We start from the raw sequence: 14,454 nt of genomic DNA, 5'->3' as shown, positions 1-14,454 counted from the left end.
ATGAGCCCCTTCCGGCTTGTATATGGCAAAGCATGTCACCTACCGGTAGAGATTGAACATAAAGCTTATTGGGCCGTAAAGGAGTGTAATATGAGCTTGGGTGGGGCCGGAGTAGAGAGAAAGCTTCAATTGGCTGAATTAGAATGTATGAGATTGGAAGCTTACGACAACTCCAGACTTTATAAGAAAAAGTTGAAAGGCATCCATGACAAGAACATTAGGAGAAAAGAATTCCAACCCGGTGACCTATTCCTTCTCTACAATTCAAGGTTGAGATTACTACCCGGAAAGCTTAGATCAAGGTGGGATGGGCCCTACCAAGTGGAGAAAGTAGAACCTTATGGAGTCTATCACTTGCGCCACCCATCAAGCCCGGACATCTTCAAGGTAAACGGGCACCGTCTCAAATTGTATCATGGTGAGCAAAGAAAGAACGCCAAGGAATTTGAAGTGTTCCTCTTGAGGGATGCAACTCTTGAATAAACACTATAAGCTGCTGAAAGTCCAACTTAAGGACATTAAACAAAAGTGCTAGGTGGGAGACACCCCACCATGGTAAGATCTTCCTTTGAGACTTGTACATAGACACTTGACTTCATGTTTATTAGCTAGATTTTAATGACAACTCCCCTCCATTTGTTGACTTCATTAGCTATAGTGCTTAAGTGGCTGTATGGAAAGGGGGGTTTGAAATGTTGAAAATGGTGTAACCACTTGCAAATTTAGAAAAACCCACCCCTCTGCGCGTGCGTGCACATGGCGCGTCCGCGCACATGAGCAAACTCCGCCAATCGACGCGCAAGCGCATGGCGTGCGTCCGCGCCGATCGCCACGGCATGGGCCCAAATTCTAGCTCACTACGTGCTCCCAAGCACACATGGGTCATCCATCACCGCCGAGCTTGCCTTATTGATATGGTGCATCTTGACCGAGAAACCGGTCGACGTTCCGCATGCCATCCGCCAATCCATGGGGCGCATTCATGCCAAGGGAAATCTTCCATTCCCCGCTTTAGTGACGGCATTAGTTGCGAAAGCCGGCGTCAACCGGGAGACTAAAGATAGGTGAACCTCAATACCGGTAGATGGTGATATCATTCCGACCAAGAGATGCCTCAAGCCTCCGGAAGTCACCAAGGACATTGAACTGCCCACACCAACTGGCCACGCTACCACTTCATCTACATCACAAAAATCGGCCGCCCAACGCCTTGAAGACCTTCACAACAAATTCGACCGTTATGAGAGGCGCAACCAACGCCGCTATGCTCATGTGAAGAAGCTTTTAAGCATAATCACCCCACCTATGGAGGAACCCGATATCTCCACCTCCACCGCAACTTCAAGCGGTGATAGCAATGGCACTGGAGATGTGGCACGCTCGGAGCTCAATCAACCACTGCACCTAACCTCTAGCACGGAGGACCGTGCTAAGTTTTAAGTGTGGGGAGGTCGGCCGACCGATCTCCGTAGGTAACATCTAAATAAATCTGAATAAATTAGGATAGGTTGCATGATTAGGTTTTAGTTAGCACCATTCGCATGATAAGTCTGCTTGGTTGGAACAATGAAATTCTCTCTTAGGAAAACCAACACTTTGGGGCAACCATGGCATTGCAAAATTTTAAATGCTTTGATGCAAAAGTTGCATGAAGAATTATATTTTGGAACATGGTTTTGAGCTAAGAACACAAGCTTGTGAGATTTGAGCCTAATGGTGTGGTTACATCTTATAACCACTTATCTTTCCTTCTTGTGCGCATTATTCTCCTTCCATGACTGTAATCTTTGATTTGTTTGACTCTTTATGTCCATTATTTGGTGTATTCATGCATTTATATGATTGAGGCCATCATTTCATTAGCTCACTCACCCAAACGGCCTCACCTTCTATCTTCCTTTGTTAGCCAAATTTGAGCCTACGATTAACCCACTTTGTTCTTAATTTAGCACATTACAAGCCTTAAAGCGGAAAACAATAAAGTCCTTATTTGGATCTTTGATTAGCTTAGGCTAGTGTGTGTGAGTATCATTCAAGTGTGGGAACCTTGGGGCATTGGGTGGATAAAAGGGTATTTTGTATTATTATTGAAATATTGGGAATTGGGTACACACTCGTGAATTGATCAAATGTAAAACCTTATGCATTGACGCTCTTGTATATAAAAAAAATGAGAAAAACAAAAGAACAAAAGAAAAAGAAGAACAATATGGAAAAGAAAAGAAAAATAGAAAAAGAAAAAAAAAATATAATAAAAGGGGACAAAATGTCCCAAAGTGAAGCTCAAGAGGAATCAATGCATAAGTATTGTGAAACGAAAAGAAAATGCATGAGTATGTGGAAAAGTGAGGAATGGGTAGTTAGGATAGTACTTAATTGTATAGGTCATTATATAGGGTAGGTGGGAAAGTTTAAGTTAATCAAAGATTCAAATCCTAAGCCCACTAGCCATATATGACCCTACCTTGACCCTAACCCCATTACAACCTAGGAAAAGACCTCATGATAATTGTATGCATGCACTGAATAATTGTTGATTGTTAGATGAAAAACAAATCTTGGAAAGCATGATTAGGGGAGAATTGAGAGAATAAACCCCAAACACCAAGTAATTAGAGTGCAAACACTTCCGATGAGGGTTCGATGCTCAATCCTTTGATTCCCGGCTCTCGCGAGCATTCCTCATGCAAGGCTGCACATATTGCATTTGATGCTTAGAAAGTGGCAAGTCCTATGCTTTGACCACCATCATGTCCCATGTGCTCGCATATGTCCTAAGAAGGCTAATTTGTTCCCAACCAAGTGGATAGTAGCACTAGTCATAGTTGCATGCATATAAGTAGGTTGCACTTCATGAGTCTTATACTTTTGCGATCCCTCGGTCTTTTGTGTTTCTTTGCATTTCTCTAAGCATGAGGACATGCTAGGATCTAAGTGTGGGGAGGTTGACAAACCCCAACTTGAGGGTTTATCTTGTGCTGATTTCAGGGGTTTTATCAATGATTCCACACACTTTCTATATGAAAATACAAGATTTTGCATTCCTTCCCTAGTTTTGCCTCATGAATGAAAACATGCTTATTTCACCTTGGCGGGAAAAGCTTAAGAAGACCAAAGGAACAAGGGTTAAGGACACTTTTAGTTCATTTCTTCTAGATCTAGATATTTTCCTTTTTTTGGAGAGGAGAGAGAGTTAGTTACACTTTTTTAGGAGGAGAAGAGGGAGATTCCAAGCTTCACTAGGGTTCATCCTCTTCTAATTTCTGAATTTTCAATGACTTTTTGGTGAGATCCATTACAATTCTCACTCTACTTTGTTCATATCATAGATTTCCTTCTCCAATTTCAAGTAGTAGATACAATTGATCAATTCTCATAGATCTAGAATTCAACTTTGTAATTTTGGATTTCATCTCTATTTTGGATTTTCATTGCTACTCTTTGAGACTTTTTGTTAGCTCTTTGTGTTGCAATACTTTCAATTTGACTTTTCTTCTCATTTTACTATGACTTTCCTTCTTGCTCACTACATGTTTGATAAAATGACAGCACTAGCTATGTTGTAGAATTTTCACACTTGGCATAGGGTTTGGTCCTTGGAAGAAGTTGAATAGTTGTATCAATAGTTGATTTAGAATTAGGGATTGCTAGTTGGCTTGGAGTGCACTAAAGCTAGATTCCCATAAGGTGAAGCTAGGACTTGTGACTCAAGTTGATTACTTTCATTTGACCTTCCTCTATGCCTAGGGGATAACTAAATGGAGCAAGGCCTAATTGTTGTCAACATTGAATGGACTATAAGGATAGGATTTCAATTGCCAACCCTAAGCCAAGTCTTTTGATAATTGATTGTTTGTTTCTTATTGCTTTGCTAAAACCTTCAAAGAATTCCAACAAAGCTTACTAAATCAATAAGATGCACACTTTGGCAATTCCAAGGGAGAACGACTCGGGAGACTAGTACTCTCGAATATAGATTGTAGATTTGTTTGATGAAGGATTTTGCGTCGGTTTAGACTATACTACGATTGATCATTTGATAATTTCTATACCGGCAAAAATCTATTTGTCAGGCACCTGATGAGCGGATAATTTATACACTTTTTGGCATTGTTTTTACATAGTTTTCAGAATAATTTAGTTAGTTTTTAGTATATTTTTATTCGTTTTTAATTAAAATTCACATTTCTAGACTTTACTATGAGTTTGTGTGTTTTTCTGTGATTTTAGGTATTTTCTGGCAGAAATTGAGGGACTTGAGCAAAAATCAGATTCAGAGGTTGAAGAAGGACTGCAGATGTTGCTGGATTCTGACCTTCCTGTACTCAAAGTGAATTTTCTGGAGCTACAGAACTTCAAATGGCACGCTCTCAATTGCGTTGGAAAGTAGACATCTAGGAATTTCCAGAAATATATAATAGTCCATACTTTGCCCGAGTTTAGATGATGCAAACTGGTGTTCAACGCCAGTTCCATGCTACATTCTGGAGTTAAATGCCAGAAATAGGTTGCAAAGTGGAGTTAAACGCCAGAAATAGGTTACAAATTGGCGTTCAACTCCAAGAGAAGCCTCTACACGTGTAAAGCTCAATGCTCAGCCCAAGCACACACCAAGTGGGCCCCGGAAGTGGATTTCTGCATCAATTACTCATTCTGTAAACCCTAGTAACTAGTTTAGCATAAATAGGACTTTTTACTATTGTATTTACATCTCTGGAAAATCTTTAGTTTCATCTTTAGATCACGTTTGGGGGCTGGCCTCTCGGCCATGCCTGGACCTTCATCACTTATGTATTTTCAACGGTAGAGTTTCTACACACCATAGATTAAGGTGTGGAGCTCTGCTGTTCTTCATGGATTAATGCAAAGTACTACTGTTTTTCTATTCAATACAAACTTATTCTACTTCTAAGATATTCATTCGCACTTCAATGTGAATGTGATGATCGTGACAATCATCATCATTCCTAACTTATGAATGCGTGCCTGACAACCACTTCCGTTCTACCTTAGATTGAATGGGTATCTCTTGGATATCTAATACAGGGGACCGAGTCCGAGATATTAGAATCTTCGTGGTATAAGTTAGAACATGTGGATGGCCATTCCTGAGATCCAGAAAGTCTAAACCTTGTCTATGGTATTCTGAGTAGGATCTGGGAAGGGATGGCTGTGACGAGCTTCAAACTCGCGAGTGCTGGGCGTAGTGACAGACGCAAAAGGATCAATGGATCCTATTCCAGTGTGATCGAGAACCGACAGATGAATAGCCGTGCTGTAAAAGAGCATCTTGGACCATTTTCACTAAGAGGATGGGATGTAGCCATTGACAACGGTGATGCCCTACATAAAGCTTGCCATGGAAAGGAGTAGGAATGATTGGATGAAGACAGCAGGAAAGCAGAGGGTCAGGAGGAACGAAAGCATCTCTATACGCTTATCTGAAATTCTCACCAATGAATTACATAAGTATCTCTATCCTAGTTTATATTTTATTTATGTTTTTATTATCAATTCACCATAACCATTTGAATCCGCCTGACTGAGATTTACAAGGTGACCATAGCTTGCTTCAGGCCGACAATCTCCGTCGGATCGACCCTTACTCACGTAAGATTTATTACTTGGACGACCCAGTGCACTTGCTGGTTAGTTGTGCGAAGTTGTGATAAAGAGTTGAGATTACAATTGTGCGTACCAAGTTGTTGGCGCCATTGATGATCACAATTTCGTGCACCAAGTTTTTGGCGCCGTTGCCAGGGATTGTTCGAGTTTGGATAACTAACGGTTCATCTTTTTGCTCAGATTAGGTAACTTTATTTTAATTTTAACCTTTTTGTTTTTATTATTCTTATTTTTGAGAAAATAAAAAAAATATTTTTATTCAAAAATTTTTAAGAATGAATTCTAGTGTTTCATGGAGCACGTTGAAGCCTGGCTTGCTGTAAAGCCATGTCTAATTTATTTGGACCGAGGCTTTCATTTATCAGCATATGAAGTTGGATGAAGTATCAGCTGTTGTATGTCTGATTTGTATCTGCTGAAGCTTGGCTGGCCATTGGCCATGTCTAGTGTTTTGGATCGGAACTTTCACTGAAAGCTTGGCTGGCTAGTAAGCCATGTCTAATTCCTGGACTGGAACTTTAGACTAACATTGCAAGATTCCTAGAATTCCTATTAAAAATTTTGAAATTCTTATTTTCTTTTTCAAAATAATTTTCGAAAAATACCAAAAATAAATAAATAAATAAATAAAATATTTATAAAATCATAAAAACCAAAAATATTTTATGTTTCTTGTTTGAGTCTAGTGTCAGTTTTTAAGTTTGGTGTCAATTGCATCTTTTTAATTTTTCTTAAAAAATTTTTTTCGAAAAACTCATGCATGGTGTTCTTCATGATCTTCAAGTTGTTCTTGGTAAGTCTTATTGTTTGATCTTTAAAATTTCTTGTTTTGTGTCTTTTCTTGTTTTTCATATGCATTTTTGAATTATTAGTGTCTAAAGTTTGAAAATTTCTAAGTTTGTTGTCTTGCATGTTTTTCTTTTCTTAAAATTTTCAAAAATAAGTCTTGATGTTCATCTTGATCTTCAAAGTGTTCTTGGTATTCATCTTGACATTCAAGGTGTTCTTGCATGCATTAGTTGTTTTGATTCATAATTCTTATGTTTTGTTTCAATTTAGTGTTTTTCTCTCTCATCATTAAAAATTCAAAAATAAAAAATATATCTTTCCTTGTTTTACTCATAAATTTCAATTTCAAAATTCTATCTTTTTCAAAAATCAAATCTTTTTCAATTTTTCTTTCTTATTTTCGAAAATTTCAAATTAATTTTCAAAATCTTTTTCTTATTTTTATTCCATATTTTCGAATTCAATGCTAACAATTAATGTGATTGATTCAAAAATATTAAGTTTGTTACTTGCCTAATAAGAAAGGTTCAATCTTTAAATTTTAAAATCAAATCTTTTTGTTTCTTGTTTGTCAAGTAATCAACTTTAATTTTCAAAATCAAATCTTTTTAAAATTCTTTTTCAAATCTTTTTCAAATTAAATTTCAATCACATCTTTTTCAAAATTTAATTTCAAAATATTTTCTAACTTTTTTATCTTTTCAAATTTGATTTTCAAATCTTTTTCAATTAACCACTTTACTTTTTATTTGATTCTTATCTTTTTCAAAACTACCTAACTAATTCTCTCTAATTTTCGAAAATCACTTTCCTCTTTTTCAAAATTCCTTTTAAATTAACTAATTATTTTAATTTTTAATTTTAATTTTATTTCTTTTCTAATTTTCGAATTTTATTTTAATTTCAAATTTAAAAACAAAAATACTTTTATTTTATTCTATCTAATTTTCGAAAATTCTTCTCCCTCACCTCCTTCTATTTATTTATTTATTTACTAACACTCCTCTTCATCTAAGAATTCGAACCTACTCCTCACCCTTGTGTTTGGATTCTCCATCTTCTATTCCTATATTCTTCTATTCACATAAAGAAATCTCTATACTGTGACATAGAGGATTCCATATTTTCTTTGTTATTTCCTTCTTTGTCATATGAGCAGGAACAAGGATAAGAACATTCTTGTTGAAACTGATCCTGAACCTGAAAGGACTCTGAAGAGGAAGCTAAGGAAAGCTAAAGCACAACTCTCTGGAGAAAATCTGACTGAAAATTTCGAAAAAGAAGGAGACATGGCCGAAAATAACAACAATGCAAGGAAGATGCTTGGTGATTTTACTGCACCAAATTCCAATTTACATGGAAGAAGCATCTCCATCCCTACCATTGGAGCAAACAATTTTGAGCTTAAACCTCAACTAGTTTCTCTGATGCAACAAAACTGCAAGTTTCATGGACTTCAATCTGAAGATCCTTTTCAGTTCTTAACTGAATTCTTGCAGATATATGACACTATTAAGACCAATGGGGTTGATCCCGAGGTCTACAGGCTTATGCTCTTCCCGTTTGCTGTAAGAGACAGAGCTAGAATATGGTTGGATTCTCAACCTAAAGATAGCCTGAACTCTTGGGATAAGCTGGTCACGGCTTTCTTAGCCAAGTTCTTTCCTCCTCAAAAGCTTAGTAAGCTTAGAGTGGATGTTCAAACCTTCAAACAGAAAGAAGGTGAATCCCTCTATGAAGCTTGGGAGAGATACAAGGAACTTACCAAAAAGTGTCCTTCTGACATGCTTTCAGAATGGACCATCCTGGATATATTCTATGATGGTCTGTCTGAATTATCTAAAATGTCATTGGACTATTCTGCAGGTGGATCCATTCACCTAAAGAAAATGCCTGTAGAAGCTCAAGAACTTATTGACATGGTTGCAAATAACCAGTTCATGTATACTTCTGAAAGGAATTCTGTGAATAATGGGACGCCTATGAAGAAGGGAGTTCTTGAAATTGATACTCTGAATGCCATATTAGCTCAGAATAAAATATTGACTCAGCAAGTCAATATGATTTCTCAGAGTCTGAATGGATTAAAGGAATCATCCAACAGTACTAAAGAGTCCTCTTCTGAAGAAAAAGCTTATGATCCTGAGAACCCTGCAATAGCAGAGGTAAATTACATGGGTGAATCCTATGGAAACACCTATAATCCCTCATGGAGAAATCATCCAAATTTCTCATGGAAGGATCAACAAAAGTCTCAAATAATGGTGAAAGAAACAGGTTTAGCAATACTAAGCCTTTTCCATCATCTACTCAGCAAAAGACAGAGAGTTCTGAGAAAAATCCATCTAGCTTAGCAAATATAGTCTCTGATCTATCTAAGGCCACTTTAAGTTTCATGAATGAAACAAGGTCTTCCATTAGAAATTTGGAGGCACAAGTGGGCAGCTGAGTAAAAGAGTCACTGAAACTCCTCATAGTACTCTCCCAAGCAATACAGAAGAAAATCCAAAGAGAGAGTGCAAAGCCATTGATTTAATCATCATGGCCGAACCTACAAGGAAAGAGGAGGACGTGAATCCTAGTGAGAAAGACCTCCTGGGACATCCAGTGATCAATAAGGAGTTTCCCTCTGAGGAACCAAAGGAATCTGAGGCTCATCTAGAGACCATAGAGATTCCATTGAACCCCCTTATGCCATTCATGAGCTCTGATGAGTATTCTTCTTCTGAAGAGAATGAAGATGTTACTGAAGAGCAAGTTGCCAAGTACCTTGGTGCAATCATGAAGTTGAATGCCAAATTATTTGGTAATGAGACTTGGGAAGATGAACCTCCCTTGCTCACCAATGAACTGAGTGATCTGGATCAACTGACATTACCTCAGAAGAAACAGGATCCTGGAAAGTTCTTAATACCTTGTACCATAGGCACCATGAACTTTGAGAAGGCTCTATGTGACCTTGGGTCAGGGATAAACCTCATGCCACTCTCTGTAATGGAGAAACTGGGAATCTTTGAGGTGCAAGCTGCCAGAATCTCATTAGAGATGGCAGACAACTCAAGAAAATAGGCTTATGGATAGGTAGAGGACGTGTTAGTAAAGGTTGAAGGCCTTTACATCCCTGCTGATTTCATAATCCTAGACACAGGGAAGGATGAGGATGAATCCATCATCCTTGGAAGACCCTTCTTAGCCACAGCAAGAGCTGTGATTGATGTGGATAGAGGAGAGTTAGTCCTTCAACTGAATGAGGACAACCTTGTGTTTCAAACTCAAGGATCTCCTTCTGTAACCATGGAGAGGAAGCATGAAAAGCTTCTCTCACTACAGAGTCAACAAAAGCCCCCACAGTCAAACTCTAAGTTTGGTGTTGGGAGGCCACAACCAAACTCTAAGTTTGGTGTTGAACCCCCACATTCAAACTCTAAGTTTGGTGTTGGGAGGTCCCAACAATGCTCTGAACATCTATGAGGCTCCATGAGAGCTCACTATCAAGCTATTGACATTAAAGAAGCGCTTATTGGGAGGCAACCCAATGTTATTTAATCATATCTATTTTATTTTCTTTTTGTTGTTCCGTGTTTTATTAGGTTGATGATCATGTGAAGTCACAAAAACTACTGAAAAATTAAAAACAGAATGAAAAAATAGCATTGAAAATAGCACACCCTGGAGGAGAGCAGTCTGGCGTTCAAACGCCATAAATAAGCTACATTTGGGCATTTAACGCCAGAAACAGGCAGCAGTCTGGCGTTAAACGCCAGGATTGCACAGCAAGGGCGTTTTACACGCCCAATTGGAGTAGGGACGTTAAGTCCTTGGCCCCACTGGATCTGTGGACCCCACAGGATCCCTACCACTTCTTCTCTCATCTTCACACCTTTTCTTAACATTCTTCCTCAATTAACCTCCACCAATCACCTCCATTACTCCTCCAAAACCATCATACAAACCACCTACACCCACCCACATTCAAACCATCACTCCTTCCTTTTCACACATCATAACCACCTAAACCCCCTTGACCGAACCATTCACACACCTCCATCTCCTCCATTTTCTTCTTCTTCTACTCACTTCTTTCTTCTTTTGCTCGGGGACGAGCAAACCTTCTAAGTTTGGTGTGGTAAAAGCATTGCTTTTTATTTTTCCATAACCATCTAGGGCACCTAAGGCCAGAGACATTCTCATTGAAGAGGACAAGCCCATCACTAAGAAAAAGATGGAGCAAACAGGAGATCATGGACCTCAACAAGAGCATGAGGAAATCCCCCACCATGAAATCCCTGAGATGCCTCAAGGGATGCACTTTCCTCCATAAAACTATTGGGAGCAAATCAACACCTCCCTAGGAGAATTAAGTTCCAATATGGGACAACTAAGGGTGGAGCACCAAGAGCATTCCATCATCCTCCATGAAATTAGAGAAGATCAAAAAGCTATGAGGGAGGAGCAACAAAGACAAGGAAGAGACATAGAGGAGCTCAAAAGCACCATTGGTCCTTCAAGAAGAGGAAGACGCCACCCTCAATAAGGTGGACTCATTCCTTAATCTCCTTGTCTATTTCTTTTCTGTTTTCGGTTTCCATGCTTTATGTTTTATTTATGTTTGTGTCTTTACTATATGATCATTAGTGTTTAAGTGTCTATGTCTTAAAACTATGAATGTCCTATGAATCCATCACCTCTCTTAAATAACAACTATTTTAAAAACAAAAGAACAAGAAGTACAGGGTTTTGAATTCATCCTTGAAACTAGTTTAATTATTTTGATGTGGTGACAATACTTTTGTTTTCTGAATGAATGCTTGAACAATGCATATGTCTTTTGAAGTTGTTGTTTATGAATGTTAAATATGTTGGCTCTTGAAGAATAAGGAAAAAAGATGAAACGTTATTTGATAATTTGAAAAATCATAAAAATGATTCTTGAAGCAAGAAAAAGCAGTGAATACAAAAGCTTGCAGAAAAAAAAAAAGAAAAAAAATAGAGAAAAAAAAAGAGAAAGAAAAAGAAAAAGCAAGCAGAAAAAGCCAAAAGCTCTTTAAACCAAAAGGCAAGAGCAAAAAGCCAATAGCCCTTAAAACCAAAAGACAAGGGTAATAAAAAGGATCTAAGGCTTTGAGTATCAGTGGATAGGAGGGCCTAAAGGAATAAAATCTTGGCCTAAGCGGCTAAACCAAGCTGTCTCTAACCATGTGCTTGTGGCGTGAAGGTGTCAAGTGAAAACTTGAGACTGAGCGGTTAAAGTCAAGGTCCAAAGCAAAAAAGAGTGTGCTTAAGGGCATTGTTTTTACATAGTTTTCAGTATAATTTAGTTAGTTTTTTGTATATTTTTATTAGTTTTTAATTAAAATTCACATTTCTGGACTTTACTATGAGTTTGTGTGTTTTTCTCTGATTTCAGGTATTTTCTGGCTGAAATTGAGGGACATGAGAAAAAATCAGATTCAGAGGTTGAAGAAGGACTGCAGATGCTGTTGGATTCTGACCTTCCTGCACTCAAAGTAGATTTTCTGGAGCTACAGAACTCCAAATGGCGCGTTCTCAATTTATTTGGAAAGTAGACATCCAGGGCTTTCCAGAAATATATAATAGTCCATACTTTGTCCGAGTTTAGATGACGCAAACTGGCGTTCAACGCCAGTTCCATGCTGCATTCTGGAGTTAAACGCCAGAAATAGGTTACAAACTGGCGTTCAACTCCAAGAGAAGTCTCTACACGTGTAAAGCTCAATGCTCAGCCTAAGCACGCACCAAGTGGGTCCCGAAAATGGATTTCTGCATCAATTACTCATTCTGTAAACCCTAGTAACTAGTTTAGCATAAATAGGACTTTTTACTATTGTATTTACATCTCTGGAACATCTTTAGTTTCATCTTTAGATCACGTTTGGGGGCTGGCCTCTCGGCCATGCCTGGACCTTCATCACTTATGTATTTTCAATGGTAGAGTTTCTACACACCATAGATTAAGGTATGGAGCTCTGCTGTTCCTCATGGATTAATGCAAAGTACTACTGTTTTTCTATTCAATACAAACTTATTCCGCTTCTAAGATATTCATTCGCACTTCAATGTGAATGTGATGATCGTGACAATCATCATCATTCCCAACTTATGAACGCGTGCCTGACAACCACTTCCATTCTACCTTAGATTGAATGGGTATCTCTTGGATATCTAATACAGGGGACCGAGTTCGAGATATTAGAATCTTCGTGGTATAAGTTAGAACCCGTGGATGGCGATTCCTGAGATCTGGAAAATCTAAACCTTGTCTGTGGTATTCCGAGTAGGATCTGGGAAGGGATAGCTGTGACGAGCTTCAAACTCGCGAGTGCTGGGCGTAGTGACAGACGCAAAAGGATCAATGGATCCTATTCCAGTATGATCGAGAACCGACACATGAATAGCCGTGCTGTGACAGAGCATCTTGGACCATTTTCACTGAGAGGATGGGATGTAGCCATTGACAACGGTGATGCCCTACATAAAGCTTGCCATGGAAATGAGTAGGAATGATTGGATGAAGACAGCAGGAAAGCAAAGGGTCAGGAGGAACGAAAGCATCTCTATACGCTTATCTGAAATTCTCATCAATGAATTACATAAGTATCTCTATCCCGGTTTATATTTTATTTATGTTTTTATTATCAATTCACCATAACTATTTGAATCCGTCTGACTGAGATTTACAAGGTGACCATAGCTTGCTTCAGGCCAACAATCTCCGTGGGATCGATCCTTACTCACGTAAGGTTTATTACTTGGATGACCCAGTGCACTTGCTGTTAGTTGTGCGAAGTTGTGATAAAGAGTTGAGATTACAATTGTGTGTACCAAGTTGTTGGCGCCATTGATGATCACAATTTCATGCACCAGCACCCATGACGAACAAGTTGGCATTTGAAGCACTTGATAGAACTTTTTGTGACCTAATGAGTTCGAATGTTGCTTCGGCTCGTGATATTCCATTTGGTGGGAAAGTTATTGTTCTTGGTGGTGATTTTAGACAAGTGTTGCCAGTTATTCTGAAAGGAACTCGTGCTGAAATAGTTATGGCTTCAATTAATCCGTCAATTCTTTAGAAGCATTGTAAGGTAATGTGGTTGACAAAAAATCTTAGGTTGAGAAAGAACTCTATTGTGTCAAATTTGGATGAAATAAAGGAATTTTCATACTGGATTTTAAAGATTGGTGAAGGTTCTTGTGAGATTTAAAAGGAGGATGAAATAATTGTTGATATTCCAAGTGATTTACTTGTTCCTCCAACTGACAATCCTATTCAGGATATTGTTTCAGCTATATATTCAAATATTCATGATAACTATGGTAATGTTTCTTATTTTCAAGAACGTGCTATACTTGCTCCTACTGTTGATATTGTGCAACAGATAAATGACTTTGTTGTTGACAGTTTTCCTGGGTCTGAGAAGGTTTATTTGAGTTTTGACTCTATTTGTCGAAGTGATTGTCAATATGGGATTGACACTGATTGGTTGACAACTGAGTTTTTGAACCAGATTACATGTTCTGGGATACCAAAACATGCTCTTAAACTGAAGAAAGGTGTTCCCATTATTTTGTTATGGAACATAGATCAAGCAAATGGATTCTGTAATGAAACTCGACTCATTGTTCAAGATCTTGGAGAGAACATTATTGGTGCTGAAATTGTGTCCGAAAGTAACATTGGTGGCAAAGTTTTTATTCCTCGGATGAATTTAATACCCAGTGATCCTGGAATCCCGTTTAAATTTCAGCGTAACAGTTTCCAGTTAGTCTTTGTTTTGCAATGATTATTAATAAGAGTCAAGGGTAACCATTAGCTTTAGTCGGTATATATCTTCGAAGAGCAGTTTTTTTCCCATGGTCAGTTGTATGTTGCAATATCCAGAGTGACGACAAGGTCAGGATTGAAGATATTATTATCTAATGAAGATTATGAAATCTGTAACCTCACATCAAATGTTGTTTACAAAGAAATTTTTCAAAAAATATAATTTGGTAAGTAGTTTCTTCTCTATGCTATATGAG

At 38.1% G+C, this 14,454-nt stretch overlaps 2 protein-coding genes across 2 annotated transcripts; both read left to right on the top strand.

The window, feature by feature from the left end:
* Positions 1-483, top strand: LOC110265074. Its single transcript, XM_021107830.1, has one exon. The coding sequence runs from the start codon at positions 1-3 to the stop codon at positions 481-483; it is 483 nt and encodes a 160-aa protein (XP_020963489.1).
* LOC107607299 lies at positions 13,305-14,216 on the top strand. The gene is made up of 2 exons (XM_021107829.1): positions 13,305-13,472; positions 13,641-14,216. The coding sequence occupies exons 1-2, from the start codon at positions 13,305-13,307 to the stop codon at positions 14,214-14,216; spliced, it is 744 nt and encodes a 247-aa protein (XP_020963488.1).

Source organism: Arachis ipaensis, chromosome B07, assembly GCF_000816755.2.
Source record: "Arachis ipaensis cultivar K30076 chromosome B07, Araip1.1, whole genome shotgun sequence".
In the NCBI taxonomy this organism is placed as follows: Eukaryota; Viridiplantae; Streptophyta; class Magnoliopsida; order Fabales; family Fabaceae; genus Arachis; species Arachis ipaensis.
Note: the sequence above shows the minus strand (reverse complement) of the source record. Positions and strands in the feature narration are given on the sequence as shown.